Here is a 17,074-nt window from a genome sequence, read left to right on the forward strand (position 1 = left end):
GGAAAAGTTCTGATCAACTCAAGACCTACCCATGAAGGTGCTGGAGGGGGAAACACACTCGTGAGGCCTGCCGTAGTCGTTGGCTTCTCCCTCCTCCACGGATGGTCGGCGGTCGCTTTGCTGCTGGTGGGAAGGGCCATGATGGAGGCTGGCGTTGGGGAGCTGCATCAGGACGGAGGACGAGCAGAGGTCAAAATGCTCAGACAGGAAGTAGTCCCTCATTTTAGAGCTGGTCAGGCTGCCGCTGTAGGACTCGATGCCGACGGGCTTTTGGTCGATGGAACAGCCTGAAGGTCAAAAAAAGGGAATTGTTAGTTACAGAAAACTTCAGGAATACTTGGATCAACACATGATTCACAGATGATCTGTACGGACCTGTGAAGACGTCTGACGGCTCACTGGAGTACACGTTATCTCGGCGAAGCAGCGAGCTGACTGGACCTTGATAATGGCAGAGCAGAGGGTCGATGGCTGCCTCCAAGTCCGCTTCACTTCCTGTATCCAGCTGACAAAAACCTGTACGGGCGAAAGGACGGTATCACATTAGAACACATTAGTGACGCTGCAGAGGGATTCGACTACGGCAGAGTATTAAATACTTGATGAATCTCCCTTTAAGGCACATTATGAACAGATACAATCGATTAATCGCGATTAACTACGGACCATCATGCGATTAATCGTGGTTAAATATTTGAATGGATTGACAGCCCTAGATTCACCTTTAGGACAAAAAAGAAAGGGCGTGTGTTTTACCGTTCATGTCTTTAGGCTGCAGGTAGAAGCCGCTGATTGATGAGGCCATATACTGGTGGCTGCTGCCGCTCTCTGATGGGATGTAGCCGTCCTGTCGGTCGGCGAGCGTGCCCTGGGAGGAGAGGTAGCTGGGGATGTCGGCAGGCAGGTTGGTCTCATCTGGAGCACACAAGGACATTTTTATTGTTAACAGATTCGTCGATACTTCGTTGACAAAATAAAACTCCAACAACCATCGTGAACCAACCTGTGTTGGTGACGCTGCAGTCCTCGTTGCGTCGCCGCGTGTGGTAGATGATGACGACCCAGACCAGCGAGGTTCCCACCACGCAGCACACCACAGCTATGATGACGATTCCCACCGTGGTCCACCCGTCGTCGTCCGATCCCGCCCCAACTACGCCGCTGACCGCCACGCCGCCCTGCACTCCGGAGTCGCAGTTGGGGTTCGGTATGACCGCCAGCCGGACGTTGCCCCTCTCCGTGCCCAGCGCGTTGGACATCTCGCAGGTGTACTTCCCAGTGTCGGCCTCAGCGGCGTCGACGATGATGAGGAGCTGGTTGGCGGCTGCGAAGAAGTGGCGCTCGGTCACTACCAGCGGGCTGTCGTCTTTGGTCCAGTTCAGCCTCGGGGGAGGGCTGCCGCCGGCTATGCACTGGAGGACGGCGGTTTCGCCCTTGGCCACGGTGCGATCCATGAGGGGACGCAAGAAGGAAGGTGTTTCTGGAAGAAGGACCACGGAAGCAGAATAGGTTAGTGTGACAAGGAACCAACAATATCTATCCTTCATACACGCCTTTCATCCTACAATCAAAGCTCTAAACGTGGATTCCTGTTTCTCACCTAGCACAGTTAGCGTAGCGTTTGCAGAGATAGCTCCAGCCGTGTTCTGGGCCGTGCAGCTATAGACGCCGATGTCCTCGGTCTTGACGTCCACTATGAAAAACACGTCGTCCTCCGGCATGACGTGCATGCGGCGTTCGCGGGCGGCAGGGAAGTCGGTGCCTCCGTCTTTCTGCCAGGCGATCTGAGGGGAAGGGTGACCGACGGCGGCACATTCCAGCCTGGCTGTCGCTCCGGCACGGATACTCAGGTCCATCGGCATCTTGGTGAAGGACGGGAGCACTGGAGATGAGACAAAAAGACCTTTAATTAGAATCATTTAAGACTTGGACGGACATTTTTTGGACCTTATAGAGCAGGAGTCAGCAACCTGCGGCTCCGGAGCAACATGCGTCTCTTTAGTCCCTCTCCAGTGGATTTTTAAAAATGGAAATGAATAACTGCTCTTTGTTTACATTTTCATTTTTATTTATCATTGTTGTAGGTCTATGGTACGACGATACGACGGAGTATTAGGGCCACATTGAGGAAAAAAAGTAAATCTGAGATTTTGAAAATAAAGCTATAATATTATAAAGTACTAATTTTACGTGTTATTTTATTTTTTTCTTGTACAGTTATGACTTTATTCTCGTAATATTAACACTTTTTTTCTCGTAATATTATGACTTTATTCTGTAGATCTTAGATGTATTCCCCCTCAATGTGGCCCTAATACTCCATATAGTACATTTGCTCTTTGGTCCTCACTGCATTAGACTTATATACTACATACTTAGACTATAAACTGTGTTACCTTCATCACAGTGATCAAATGTTTTGCGGCTCCAGACAGATTTTTTAGTTATTTATTTTTCCCCTAAAACTGCTCTTTTGATAGTAAAGGTTGGTGTATGTCTATAACCCCTGTTATAGACCAATTGGTTTGTCCCATCCCAAACTTACTGTTGACAGTGAGTCTGGCCTTGGTGGAATAGGACGATCCAAAATGGTTGGAGATGACGCACTGGTACTTCCCCTCGCTGGAGAACTCCACATTGCGTAGCTGCAGGGTGGTGGTGTACTCCGTCACCTCCGTCTCGCCTCCCGTGCCTCCTTGCACCCGCAAGTGGGCCTGGTTGTGTATCTCCGCGTCGTTCAGGCCCTCGTTGTCTTTCTTCCAGGCGAAGGTCATGGGCGAGTCGCTGGAGCTGGCCGCCGAACACACGAACGTCACGTTGGTGCCCTTGAGGGCCGACTGGGTCTCCGGCTGCACGGTGATTTGAGGCTTTGGGAAGTCATCTTGGGAAGACAATAAAAGGGAGGATTTTAAATCTCTTTGGCTATTTAGCAATGTTTAGAAATGTTTGGTAAATTCTTTGGCGTTTTGTTGGCATATCTGAAAGGGGAAAGTTTCCTCAGTACTTCTCTATGGTGGTAATCAGGAAAGCTGAAAACTTAACCTAGTACATTTCCACAACGTTCTCTCCGTGAGGCTCATTAGCTTGTCCAGAAGTCAGGGAGGAAAATACTGAACAATCTGGGTCAGCTCGTAAATGGAAAACCTGTGTGTGTATGTGTGTGTGTATATAAAGGTGTTACACCAAGTGAATGCATCACTTACCACACACAAACTCCTCCTGGCTGACGGCGAACACGCTCCTGCCCTTCAGCATCTGCGGGTGGGCGCAGCTGGCGTTGACGCAGGGCAGGAAGGTTTGTTCTGCCACCCAGACGGGAAGCCACTTCAGCTGGCAGTCGCACAGCAGGCTGGAGGTGTTCAGGCGCCTGCCAGGAGGGGAAGACACCACAGAACACTTCATTCACAACCCTGATAACATCACTTTAAACCAGAGCTGTCAATCTATGAAAATATTTAATTAATCACAGTGTTTTATCTGTTCAAAATGTACCTTAAAGGGAGATTTATCAAGTATTTAATCCTCTTATCAACATGGGACTGGACAAATATGCTGCTTTATGCAAATGTATGTATATATTTATTATTGGAAATCAATTAACAACACAAAACAATGACAGATATTGTCCAGAAACCCTCACAGGTACTGCATTTAGCATAAAACAATAAGCTCAAATCATAACATGTCAAACTGCAGCCCAACAGGCAACAACAGCTGTCAGTGTGTCAGTGTGCTGACTTGACTATGACTTGCCCCAAACTGCATGTGATTATCATAAAGTGGGCATGTCTGTAAAGGGGAGACTCGTGGGTACCCATAGAACCCATTTACATTCACATATCTGGAGGTCCGAGGTCAAGGGACACATTTGAAAATGGCCCTGACAGTTTTTCCTCACCAAAATTTAGCGTGAGTTTGGAGCGTTATTTAACCACCTTCGTGATGAGCTAGTATGACATGGTTGGTACCAATAGATTCATCAGGTTTTCTAGTTTCGTATGATACCAGTATCTTCCCTCTAGCTTTAAATGAATATCGATTGCGTTAATGCTTTAAAGAATTTAGTGGCAAATTTACTTTATCGCGTTATTATTGCGTTAACTTTGACAGCCCTACTTTGGTTTTCTGTGATTTTGATCAGTGCACGATCATGTTTTTGTTTTCGGAAATACGGCCTTTTAATGTTGCTTTGCTTACTGATGGAATACTTAAAACTGCGGGAAACTGTGTCAAACATACGACCTATTGGGGAAAATTGAAAAATTCCAATGCAACGCTTTATACTAGAAACTCTCCTTTAGTGGAAGAAGACCTGGAACCTGTGAACCCGTTATTATTAACAGCGAAGCAAGTGCTGTTTTGTTCCCGACTTTCCCAGCAGACCATAATGAGTTTCACCTGGTTGCTCTGTCCCGCATCAACACCAAGAACACTAACTAAAGCTGGCCGTACTCACAGCTCCTGCAGGTTCTTCATCTGAGAGAAGGCGTTTGCTTGGACGGACATGATGGCGTTGTTGCTCAAATCTCTGCGGAGAGAAGAAAGAAAGGAGAAATTAGGACGCGGAAAGATGGCAGCTTTTTGTTTTCTGCCAACATCAGCCGTATAGAGTGAAGGCTACAAAAACTTCAATCGAGAAGAAGGAGAAAAAAAAGGTCTGGGCTCCAGAACAATAAAACTCTGGGCAGCAGTTTGCTGTGTTAATCAAGAGAGGCCCAACTCTGGGCTGCTTTGAGCTCTGGCAACGGCTGGGAAAAAACTCTAATTAGAATCAAATGCAGCTGTTGTACACTCTCTCACACACACAGCTCCACTTTGGTGATCGATATAGTCTGGCACACACGTAAAGATACTAATGGCGGAGCTTTTTCTTGATTCCACATCAAAGCGGAGGAACGGGAGAAGACAGTTTGGGTGTACGGCTGTAACAAACAGCCTCTGTGTCTCAGCTCCGCTTGGTTTACAGCTCAGACTTTTTTGGAAACAATCAGTGAAACACGAGGCCGACTCACAGGTGCTGCAGCGCGTCCAGGCCGGAGAAAGACTTCTTGGTGACTGAGCGGATCTGGTTCCCCTGCAGAAATCTGGAGGAAGACGACAAAAAGAAAAGTCAAACCTTTGTTCATAAAGTCCATAAAGTCACCAACATCAACGTCAATCATGAACTCACAGTTTCTTCAGCTTGTCCAACGCAGAGAAAGGCCCGTTCATGTCTTCAATGGTCCACGAGATTTCATTATTTTGTAGATCCCTTTTTTCCAAAGAGAAAAAACACAAAGACAGACCACCTTGTAAAAAAAAAAATCCACACCCAGAAAAACAACTGCACTTGCGATGTTAATAAAACTTTACGCGGCTTTACATTTCGTGTGAGGGGGGAAATGTTTGGAGACTTTAAAATTATATTCAAAGCGGCTCCGCGGTGCCTCACAGGAAGTTCCTTCCTGGCTTTTGCGGCAACTTTTAAAAGTCTGCGACGGCTTTTTTTCTGTGTTGTATAGAAAAAAAGTTTTTACAAGGAAATGCTTGCAATATAAACATGTGTGCCGCATTTTAAACTTCATTTAGGGGATAAATATACTCTGCATGCGATTCAAATATGTATGAGTTAACCTCAAAAGGAAGTGTCGCCACAGATCTTCCATTAAACATATAATGAACTTGTGATATTTTACACATTCTATCGATTCTTCTGTGAAAACGGAGCGTAATTGTTGTTTGTAAACCCCTAAACTCTAAATTAAATGACCTCAACAGTGACAGCTATTTTCCTATTTACGAAACTTGCAGAGCTTTGCATGCCTGTTCAAACTCAACCTAGTTATAACGTCAGTGTTTACTTAAGTGGAGATTTACAGGTCACTAAAATAAAACTGCTTGCACCAAACACACACAATAGTTTTAAGCTTCTACTAAATATTTATCCCCAGTAACTTCCCCCGTCTAGTAGCTATGCAACTGCTATTTAACTAACTGAACCAACCAACAAAGCTAACATTAGCTTCCTAGTGTTAGAGTAGATGGGCACGTTTTTAAATTTCATTTAAACACAATATTTCTCCATATATGCATACTAGCATATTATTTGATTTCCCTAGCTTAACCAGCATTAATCGGTCATTTAGTCAAACATAATTTTTTGGGAATTGGAAATTTAAAATCCCAGTTTCCATCGTTGTTAAACAGTATTTTGAAGTGTCCATATACAGTATGTCAACCATATTCCATCACTTCTTATACTCTTAAATCTAAATGTCATATAGCGAGCAAGCTATTTCTTAAATGCGAGAAAACCCGTTAAATAGGAGATAGACTCATTTTCCATCGGCAGTAGACGAGTATGCCTTTGTTTTTTGTTTTTTGGTGTGTCACGTTCGACGTCACGAACACGCCGGAAAACAGAGTAAACGGTAGAGGCCGGTGAAAATGTTACGGTGGTTACCTCATCTTTGTATCTGTTACTTATTCAGTCTCTCTTCAAACTCAGTGCCGACTAATTTGGAGCGATATTCGAGCGCTGCTTGGACGGAGACGGACGGAATTTGTGGCTGAGATAAAGACAAAGAACTCGCCGGAAAAGGGGCGTCAAATGTTAGCTATTAGTCACATCGGGCAGATCGTATATGTAAATAATTAGTAAGAACTAATCTCTATGTAAGAACGAGTTTGTGTGGTGCAAAATGTTTTAATCTAGTGTTGATCTCTTATTCTATTTACAAAGTTGTTACAAAGTTTTGGCTTTACTTGAATGGATTTCTCGGTGTATGATCTCCGAACGTCGGAGGCAAAGTCGCGGCTCTACAAAGAAAACTCTCGCTCTTTGATTTTTGGGGGAATAAACGATTAATGTTGATGTTCCCTGAAACATTTTTTTTCTGCTATCGAACTCCAACTGTGACAGCAGGTATAATGTGTCCACAGAAAGACATAAATAAATACACCAAACAAGTAAATACGCAGCATATATGAGAACTAAATCACTAAAAGCCACGAGAGAAAATTGCTTCCTTTGATCCCTCAGCTGCTCTAATGCTTTCAAACTGTTATTTTCCTCCTCGACATGCCTGGTTATGGCTGATTGAGATTGAGGAAGGGTGTGTGTGTGTGTGTGTGTGTGTGTGTGTGTGTGTGTGTGTGTGTGTGTGTGTGTGCGGGAGGGGGTGGCGGACTCGAAGCCCTGAAGCTATCCATGTCCACCTAGCTGCACACCTGCCCTACGGTGACCTCAGCAGCACAGCTCACATTTGGTTCCAGTTAAAACGAATCCCAAACAGGGGAAATGTTACGGAGCCTCTCTGTGGGAAAGGAAGGGGGATGGGTGGAGGAAGGGGAGATGTGGGGGGGGTTGTTGAGGTCGGGGGTTGTGCCTCTCTCGGAGGTTTTTTTATGTGTGCGGAGAGACCTCAACACAGTAATCTATTTCACATCCCCAAAACAAATCAGGCAGGATATTTCCACTCAGGCGGAGGATTGATGGTGGAGGTGGGTTTAAAAGAGGGTGGGAGGGGCAACGGGGCAGCATAGGAACGACTTTTAGGGACTGAAACACTGAATCTTAAACTTAAACCTAAAGGAACAATTTGACATTTTAGGAATTCCCTGTTTTGGAGCTAGACTTGAGACAGGATTAGCTTAGTTTAGCAGAAAAACTGGCAAATTAAAGTCCGTATTTTTTAATACGACCTTGCGTTGTGTGAATCGCGTTAACACACCGACTCCGAAACTTTCGTGCATCATTAGAGTTTTTGGAACAGGTTTGATTTTCTGACTTTTCTGCATCCGTCAAAAGGCAAAAGAGGGTTGTTTGACCACTCAGAGCCACCGTCCGTGCAAACGTCATCATCCAAAATGGCATCTGATAAACATTAATTTCATCCCCTAACCAAGCCCTCAGGAAGTCGATCCGGACTTTCGTAATGGTCAAACGACGGTACTGCAACTTCCGTGTCCGTCACATGATACCATTGGGCCCTAAAAGACTTTTTCCCATAGACTTACATTGGGAAAGAGACGTCTGTAATTCAGCGGATAATTTTTTTTTGAGGTGAAACAACTTCCCAGTACGAACACTCTAATAGTCCTTATTTAAGAAATGAAGTTTTAAAGTTGTAAAACGCACTAATAGCTGAATCCAGAGTTATTTCCCTTCCTCCGTTCATGTGAGTGAGACCCAGACCGAGGCTGGAGCGCCAAGCCGTGACGACGGCGTGACGTTGGGACCCCGTGACCGAGTCATGTGACCGAGCGGACGTATCAGTATATTTGATTAAAAGTCCGATTTACACACGAAGAGGACAAAAACATTAGGAAATCTTTTGCACAATGTTTTGAATAAATTCCTTCATAAAATCAATATTGAATTCAACTGAATTATATATATTATAAATATTGATATTTTTTAAACGTAAACTTAAAAACCCATCTATTTAGATTGGCTTTTATGTATTTTATTTATCATCATCATTATAGTGTTTATTTTACTCTATTTTATTTAATCAACCTTTTATTTGCTGTTCCTTATTATCTCTTTTATTCTATTTTATTTAATTAAAATGTTATTATTTTAATACAATCTGCTTATTTTTTGTAGTTTTATTTATTTATTTTTATTATTATTTTTATTTCCTTGTATTTTATTTATCTTTTATTATCCTAAGTACCCATCTCTTATTGCTTTCTTATTCAAATGAACTTTTATATTGGTTGTTTTGGTGTGCATTAGATAAATCTAAATCCATTTTAACACTCTATTTTTGTCAACCGTCTGTCCAGCACTTTGGACTTGTTTGAAAGGTGCTCTATAAATAAAGTTTGATTGATTGATTGATTGATTGAACTCACAGCATCTGCAGGTTGGAGAGTCCACGAAAAGCTCCATCTGCGATGAAGCTCACGCGGTTGTTTCCGATGTGGAGCTCGTCCAGCACGCTGAGGCCTACGAAGCTGGACTCCTCCAGTCTGGACAGGTGGTTGGAGGAGAGGTTGCTGCAGGACAGAAGACAACAACAAAAACATGAGAACAGTAAAGAATTGAGGTAACTATAATCAGTGTTTTTCATTTTATAACTTTTTATTTTGTACGAGTTTGAGGAGATAAAAATGTTGCAATAAAAACAACTCGAATAATTCCGAGAAGCCGGTTCTTTTTAAGTAAACTCAGATGAGAACAAATCAGATAGCCGGGCACGCTCCCAGCCGACGGGCGGCTTGTTTACTCTCAGCTCCGTGTGATAAGAGCTGGAGAGAGAGAGAGAGAGGAACCGGCGGGGGAAAAAGAACAACAACCTATCTGTGAAAAACACCCCAGAACTCTGCAAACACTGAACTGACCGCTGCTGTAAACAACAGCCACAACAAAGGAAATTCAATCTGCTTGCAGGAATGTGTGTTGATGTGAAGTGGGGGGGAATCACTGAAGTTTGTGGGTAACGCAGTGTTTGACAAAGACTAATAATGGAGTTTCCAATAGGAAAAAATAAGTGGGGACTTCCGGAGGTGTTGTTTTGGCTCAAGTGACGGCAGAAAAGAGAAGAGGCAAAGGGGTGTGTAATATGTTGGCACTCGCTGGCAGAGCATAAGAGACGCTGCTTTGTCTGTGTGTGTGTCTGTGTGTGTGTGTGTGTGTGGATTGGCGACGAGAGGAACTGGAGTGTGAGGAAGGGCAGGCGGGAGTGCCAGAGGGGAGGAGAGGGCGACACAGAGAAGTGTTGGGAGTTCAGAGTGTGAATGGAAAGTGAGGAGGGAATAACGAGAGGGAGGGAGGGAGGGAAAGAAAAAAGGTGGACTCACAGCTCGCTGAGTTTCTGGCAGAACTCCCAGGCGTCAGGTCGGATCCTGCTGATGGCGTTGTGGCCGAGGTGGAGCTGCTGCAGAGTCAGCAGGCCGTACAGCCAGCCCTTACTCACCTCCGTCAGGTTGTTGTAGTCCAGCTGCCTGCAGGCCCACACACACACACACACACACACACATAATGAGACTTTATACTACATTTGGAAAGAACAGAACTTGATGCACATCTTAATTGTAGATTTTGCTTACAGGACTTCCATGTTGCTGAGGCCCCAGAAGGCTCCGTCCATCAGGCGGCTCAGGCCGTTTCTCTGCATCTTCAGGGAGCGAAGGGCGTGCAGGCCGTGGAAGGTCAGGCCCTCCACCCGGCGGACCCGGTTCCTACTCAGCTCCCTGAAACACAAACACAGAACAGTAAGCGTAAGAGCACAAGCAACAAGGAAAACCTGCAGATATTTTACAATTTATTGTAAATATTTATATATACGTATATTTTGCGTGTCAATATTGCATCGATAAAAGGACGTCAAGTATGGATCTTTTATTATATAAACTATTAACCTCCTAACAATCCGCTGCTATTCTGTCTTTCAGAGGTTGTAGTTGGCTCAGTCTTAAAGCTAGACTGAAGATACTGGTATCATGTGAGACTAGAAAATCTAGATATGTAGATATAGAAGATATGTGAATGAAAACATAGTGAAAACTATATCTTATTAGATAAAACAGATGTTGACAAAGTGCATAATTTACAGTTGAAAAAAGGTAATAAATCGCAATACATTTTATCGCAATACTCTATATTCAAAATCGTAATAAGATCGTATCGTGATATATCGTATCGTGATAAAATTGTATTGTGATAATATCGTATCGTGGGGCCTCTGGTGATTCCCAATTGGAAATATTGATTTCTTCAGTAAGTAGCCGTGTAATAAGCTGGATGATGTACAGCTAGTGGTTCATTGTTGTGAAAGAATCCCCTTCAGGGCGATGCTGCAACCCTCCGCTCGGCTCGCTGTACATTATCCCTTATTTAATATGCCAACATATCAGCAAATTAGATCTTCAAAACGATATACTGGCATACAGATATGTTGGTCAGCTGTCAGCCAATCAGAGGAAGGCGTGCCATGGAAGAGAGAGAGCAGGACATTCTGCAAAGTTTGTAAATTGTTCAGTATAAACGACTTTATGGACCTTCATTTTTTGTTTACTCTGCAAAAAAATGGTATGTCCTCAACTTGGCAAGCCTCAAAAACTAGTGTGTAGTCATGGCTTTAGTCAGATAAAGGTTTGGGATAAAAGAGAGTTGTTTAAGAAAACAGCTTACAGGTGCTGGAGGTTGGGCAGCTGGAAGATCTTCGCTGGGATGGTGGAGAGCCGGTTGCGGTTGAGCCGAAGAACCTGCAGACTGCTGGACAGGTTGGTGAAGCAGCCCGTCTCCAGCGATGAGATACGATTGTTGTTGAGGAACCTGAGAAAAGAAAGATTTAATGAATAAGACACATAAAACTCTGTATTTCAACAACAGACCTAATAATGTATTCTGATTTAGATTAAACGTTCATTGGGGGCACTAACAGAAGTGGAAACACTCACAGGTTCTTGAGAGGCAAAGCGGGGAAGGAGCCGGCCTTCACTTCCACGATGTTGTTGTTGCCGAGGTCGAGCGTCTCCAGAGCGAGGAAGGGCCCGAGCTGCTCCACAGAGATCCTGGTGATCCTGTTGTTTGCTCTGAAAACACAGACACCGTCGCTCCAATAAATGACAAAAATACTGTGTATTTGAGCAGCGCCGCAGCACCGGGTTCATGTTTCCAGATATGCAAACAGTCAAGTCCCTCAATTAGCCCTGTGGTATTCCAAAAAAAAATGACAAACTCTCACACGCGCTTGCGGAGCTATAACTTACCACCCAACGTGAGACACTGTTTTTTTTTTTTCGCTGATGCTGCATTTGAAGGATGCCGACAAATTGCTCCGAATGATCAATGTCGCTGCTCTTCAAAAACCGAGTCCAAACAACCTTTTCGGTTTAGCGATGTGTGATTTTTGTTTATAAGGTAATTACCAACAAGGTATTTAAAAACGTAACCTGCCAATTACTTGGCTGATGAATACCATTCCCTCAGTGAAAGCATGCCCCAGCAGAGGCCAGCAATTTCCTGAGCTGCACGCCTCCTAAATTGCAGTGCAGGGACTGCTTAGTTATAAACAGAGCATGTACAGTGCCCTCTTTGTGTGTATGAGACTCGGCAGTAGAGAGAGAGTGAAGGGGGGGAGGCAGGAATTCCCTCCGATGCACCAGACTACAGGCCTCGTTTTCAGTATTCATTGCGATGGTTACAGTCCCCCCCACCACCACCTCCAGCTACACCTTACTGACCAGAAGGCTGTTAGTTTTTCTGATTCGTTTTTCCAGCAGCCCTCAAAAAAAAAAACACGGAGGGCAGTTTACTAATGCAGGTTTAATTTGGGATGTGGCGTCGTTAATGTTTAATTGTTGGAAGCTGTCAATCAAGCTGACCCACAGTCCTAATAATTGTTTCATTAATTCACATTTACTTCAGGTATGCATAAGCAAATCACCTGTCTATTCACACCCAGACTCTGCTGATTTTACACTCGTCCACCTCAGGCAGAGAGAGAGACAGCACGGCACCAACGCCGCTGTGAAACCGATTCCTATTCATAACACCGGGAGAACTCTGACCCATTTTCCACATGTGTGTGTTTGCTGGCTGCTTTCAGAGCACATATTTCCATAGAAACGAGGGGGTTCTCCCGTCTGGAAAGAAGTGCAACACCTTTTTGGAAATCTTCTCTATTCAAACATAAAGAAGGGGAAGATTCACAAGTCAACATAAAGATCCGAGATGGATGGAAGCCCGGAGAGTTTGGAGAGAGACTGCGCTGGAATAAACCCCGCCAGCATGTGTTTCTGAGCTTTAAAAGGTGTTATTGACAACATTTAATGTAGAGAACCTTTATAAAAAGGTGCTGAATAAAGTATGGCTTTTCCTGAAAAAATATTATGACTTTGAATTAATCAATTAAAAAAAATTTGGCGGGTCCAAAATTAATGTTTTGTTTACTTATCTGACGTTTGGTTCCCACTTCTAACAAAGCTTGTGAGCCAACAGTAAAACAACGTTGGCATCACGTTGGTATCTCTGGGTCATCAGTTAGTGTTGAAATTGACGGTAAGTGTCCGGCAACGACTTGTTGTGAAGTGAATGCAATGGAACGGGGGAGGGAGAATGCAACATCTAGTGGCTCAATGTTATCAAAAGCACCTTTATGCTTGAGTCAACCTCGGTGCTGTGGCAGGGAAAGACGGTAAACTAGGAGACCCAAATTACGCAAATAAGACTTTTTCTGATGCACTGAAACATCTGCAAGAATTTAAAATCAAATCATTGCTGGATTAAATTGTTAGATTGTTACATGGAGTTTGGTGTATAAACACAGACCAGCTAGCATGCTTCTGCAAAGCCAGACTCGAATAGCTTGATCAGGTATCGGTGACAATCAAGACGATCTATTCATTTCAATTCTATGTTTGTATACAATATACATTATATACTGTTTGTACTGTGCAGCTTTGACCAATTCGTTAAAAAGGTTTACACCTGAATTATAATTCCTGTTAATTTGGAAGATTTTTTTTTACCAAGTTGCAGGTGTACGACTTTATTATTATAATAAATTTCAGTAAACTTTTATCAATATATTTAGTTGATACATTTTGTTTTACAAAGTTAGGAAAGCATTGTTTATGTCAAGCCTTATCCAGTCACTTCCACACAATGAGGCATGCAGTTTATTAATTACACACTAGTATTGGATCGGTACTCGGATACCAAAAGCCTAGGTATTGCTATCGGTAACGGGACTGAAAAAGTCAGATCAGTGCATCCCCACATGGCCTCAGTTTTGCACATGAACCTTCTCACTGCAGCGGCTCCAGTCTGTCCCCAGATTTCTCTAACCCTCTGAACTCAAAACTAAATACTCAAACATCTAAAAGAAGTTTTTGTTGTGCATTAACTACACGGCTACGGTAAACTACAGATCATGGTCTACAATAAAAAACCCGGCACAGGCAGCTCTTTTGTTCTGAGATTTGCAGAGGGCTTTCCACGCACCACGGCTCTCAGGTCCCAAACAAAAGCTCCGCACACCACCTGTATCTCAGTTTTCATGTTCCCCTGACTGGTCGCTGAGAGAGGGAAGGCCGCCCGGTGAGAAAGAACCAGTCTTTCCAATTTCTCTCAGGGGGGGAAAGTGGAGAGGGGCTTGTGCACACTTCCTGTCTGAGGACGAGGCTGGGGGGGGGGTACAGGATTCAATAATCCTGTATCAGTCCTCTCAGATTCATTTCTGTAGTATTGTTCTGTAGTGCACCTTTAAAAGTCAACCATAAACTCTGTGTGACTGCATGACCAGACGGTAAACCCTACTGTTTCCCTCTCTCCCCTCTCATCTCAACAACAACAACAACTCCTCAACGAGTACGCCTCCGTCTTCTCCGCACACACAAACAAGCCCCTCATTGTACACTTCAATTGCACACACTTCAAAATTTGTTCACCCACTTTGCCATCAGATAACGTGATTATAGAGCCATTACAACTGTGGTCTGCAGGGCTTTGCCCGCTGTTAGTGGAAGTCAATAGAATAGAAGGCCAGCCGTGTGTCAATAACACCCCGAGACATTTTAAGTGCAGATAGAATATAGACTCGTAATTAAACTGAGTGCAAGCAGCAGATAGACAGGAATGAGTCCTAAAACATGGATTTGATTTCGCATTTTAGCACTTCCGGTTCCCTCGTCTGGATGTCAACGGGTTTTGTGAATGGATGTTTGGTTAGATTCCTGAAATAAGGTCTGTGGTTAACACAAGCTTTAGAGATTTTACCGTTTTGTTCTACGACATAAAATACATCAGTAATTATTAATTAATAATTAGTAAGTACATTTGGGTACTCGCCGATACTGAGTACCGATACGAGTACTTCTCTGTGCCAAAAGACCCTCGTTAACAGCCAGCTGGAGGGTTTGAGCGACACACAGCAGACTGGGGAGTCCCGCATACGAGGCGGTTCACCGCGACCAGCTCTAGGTCGGCTTGGAAAGGCTCGGGGCGAAGGTGCTTCCCGGGGCGGGTTCTGCCCACGTAAAAAGGCGCCAGGGGCCTGCGGCGACGTCTGCAACCCACCAGACCCGTCTTGAAACACGAACCAAGGAGTCTAACGCATGTGCGAGTCAGAGGGTGCTAGCAAAACCCCGTAGCGCAATGAAAGTGAGGGCCGGCGCACGCCGATAGGACCCGAAAGATGGTGACGAGAGGTTAACGTCACGATGCTGTAAAGTGTTATCGGTGCTGTTTTATCGGAGCCTTTTTGCGAGTACGAGTACATGAGCACAGTATCAGACCTGATACCCGATGCTGGTATCGGTGCATCCCTAGTAAATACCCCACTCATGAATTTTGAAGCTTTTACGCGTCTTCAAAAAGGCGGTTGCTGACAAGTGGCTAAATGAGAATATTAAACGTCATCACGCCGAACACTAGTCCGCCTTTAGCTTAGTGGTGGTGACGTGAAGTCATGTGACCGTGTTGTAGTTTGTTTATAGACGTGTAAGTATGATAAACGTGTGATTGACACAAAGCTTATTTTCTGTAATAACCCAATGGAAAAATCCTGTTGACTTTTTGTCAAGCGAACCCAGGACGATGCTCTATGCTGTCGTGCTGCTGTGATCACAACCACACTAAATGTTTCCTATGCTATGCATGATATAAAGTCAGTGTAACTAACTAAAAAGATCTTTATCTGCACGTTTCCAGACTTTCCAAACCTTATTAAAACTTGAATTCATAAACTGAGTGAGTGGGTAAAGCCTTTTTTTTATTACCAGCTTATTGCACTAAAGCATGGTGTGGGTTTCACACAGACTCCTACCTGCCAGCACTCTTTGACAAAACCAGTATTTTAGTCTGTCAAACTGACCACTTTTACAAAGTTGTGTAAGATTCAAAGATCCATGATGAAGTTTTTGTAGCGGCGACTAACGCTTTTAACGCTCTTTAACTGGAAAGTTGCTTTTTCAGTGTGTGTGTGTGCATATGTGTGGTGGTGCGTTCGTGTGTGTGGTATTTCCTATTGGAAAAAGAACAGAGTTTTGAGAAGCCATCCGATGACTCCCTCTCTCTCTCTCTCTCTCTCTTTGCAGTGGCGCCTGTAATGAAAACCAGGGCTGCGTTTGTTGCGCTGTTGAGACGCCATATTAAAAAACTCATGCACATATCTCACTCAGATGGCTGATCATCTCTAACGTGTCGGCTCCCAGTCGGAGCGGAGGGGAAGCGGAAGGGGGGGATCGTAATAGTAACGTGCGAACTGAAGGACCTTCGCGTGAAACGGCAGGGGAGCTGTAAAAATATTGATGTTTCTGTGTTGCCTGCAAACTGAAAAACGTCAATTATGGGTGTTATGTATGTTCATAAATGCATCTTATTTTCAAAATGTGTCTTTTTATTGTTGCTGAGCCCACTTTACTGTGGTGTTTCTTCAAACTATGACATGTTCTTAATCATTTCTGCTGATTAAATTTAAGTTTCCACAGCTGACGTCACCTTGGTTAACTGCGAAAAGCATTTTTAAAATAGACTAAAGAATAAATATACTCAACAAAAACAACCAACAGATTATGAAAATACGTAATAGTTGCGGCCCTAGTTGAATCCCTATCGCACGTTATGAAAACGTCACGGATTATTGCTATAATCGCTACTGTTTTGGTTTGTAACTCTCATCTTCAACAAGGTTTCCGTACACATACCACAAGAGGTTCCCCTCCTAATATACCTAATCAGACCTGGAATCTCCAGGTCATTTGTTGAACCTCCCCCCCTGAACATAGGCAGAGGGATTTAAGCAGCGGTGGGGTTTACCCCCTTCCATAAATTCCTGGGAAATTGTTCAATTAATTAAGATGATCACGACTCAATTACTACCAGCTGCAGGGTTATTGCCGTTTGTTTTTACTCGGAGCTGCGAGGTCAAAGAAGTCGGCGAGAGCTGCCGCTATGTCTGACTGGCTGTTTGAATAAGTGCTATTCGATACCCCCGAGGTCTTTTTTTTTTTTTACTTCTTCTTTACTACCCTCTCAGCTCGGAAGAAACTGAAGGAGGGAGAAGAAATTCTGGAAAAATCACACTGCGCCACCTAATCTGAAGGAAGGAGGGCGGCAGCCAACGAACGCTGTGTGTGT

The 17,074-nt window shown here is 44.0% G+C and overlaps 1 protein-coding gene across 1 annotated transcript in view; it reads right to left on the reverse strand.

The window, feature by feature from the left end:
- Positions 1-17,074, reverse strand: part of lrig3 (leucine-rich repeats and immunoglobulin-like domains 3) — a 28,238-nt gene that overhangs the window by 696 nt on the left and 10,468 nt on the right. The window contains exons 4-18 of the mRNA XM_074625251.1: positions 11,392-11,526; positions 11,123-11,266; positions 10,039-10,182; positions 9,790-9,933; positions 8,842-8,985; positions 5,171-5,251; positions 5,013-5,084; positions 4,457-4,528; positions 3,204-3,367; positions 2,546-2,881; positions 1,601-1,882; positions 1,004-1,480; positions 757-915; positions 376-516; positions 30-287 (exon numbers count right to left, since the gene is read on the reverse strand). Coding sequence (XP_074481352.1) covers positions 30-287; positions 376-516; positions 757-915; positions 1,004-1,480; positions 1,601-1,882; positions 2,546-2,881; positions 3,204-3,367; positions 4,457-4,528; positions 5,013-5,084; positions 5,171-5,251; positions 8,842-8,985; positions 9,790-9,933; positions 10,039-10,182; positions 11,123-11,266; positions 11,392-11,526 — 2,753 coding nt within the window. The remainder of the gene's footprint in view (positions 1-29; positions 288-375; positions 517-756; positions 916-1,003; positions 1,481-1,600; positions 1,883-2,545; positions 2,882-3,203; positions 3,368-4,456; positions 4,529-5,012; positions 5,085-5,170; positions 5,252-8,841; positions 8,986-9,789; positions 9,934-10,038; positions 10,183-11,122; positions 11,267-11,391; positions 11,527-17,074) is intronic.

Source organism: Sebastes fasciatus, chromosome 23 (assembly GCF_043250625.1).
Source record: "Sebastes fasciatus isolate fSebFas1 chromosome 23, fSebFas1.pri, whole genome shotgun sequence".
Lineage (NCBI taxonomy): Eukaryota > Metazoa > Chordata > Actinopteri > Perciformes > Sebastidae > Sebastes > Sebastes fasciatus.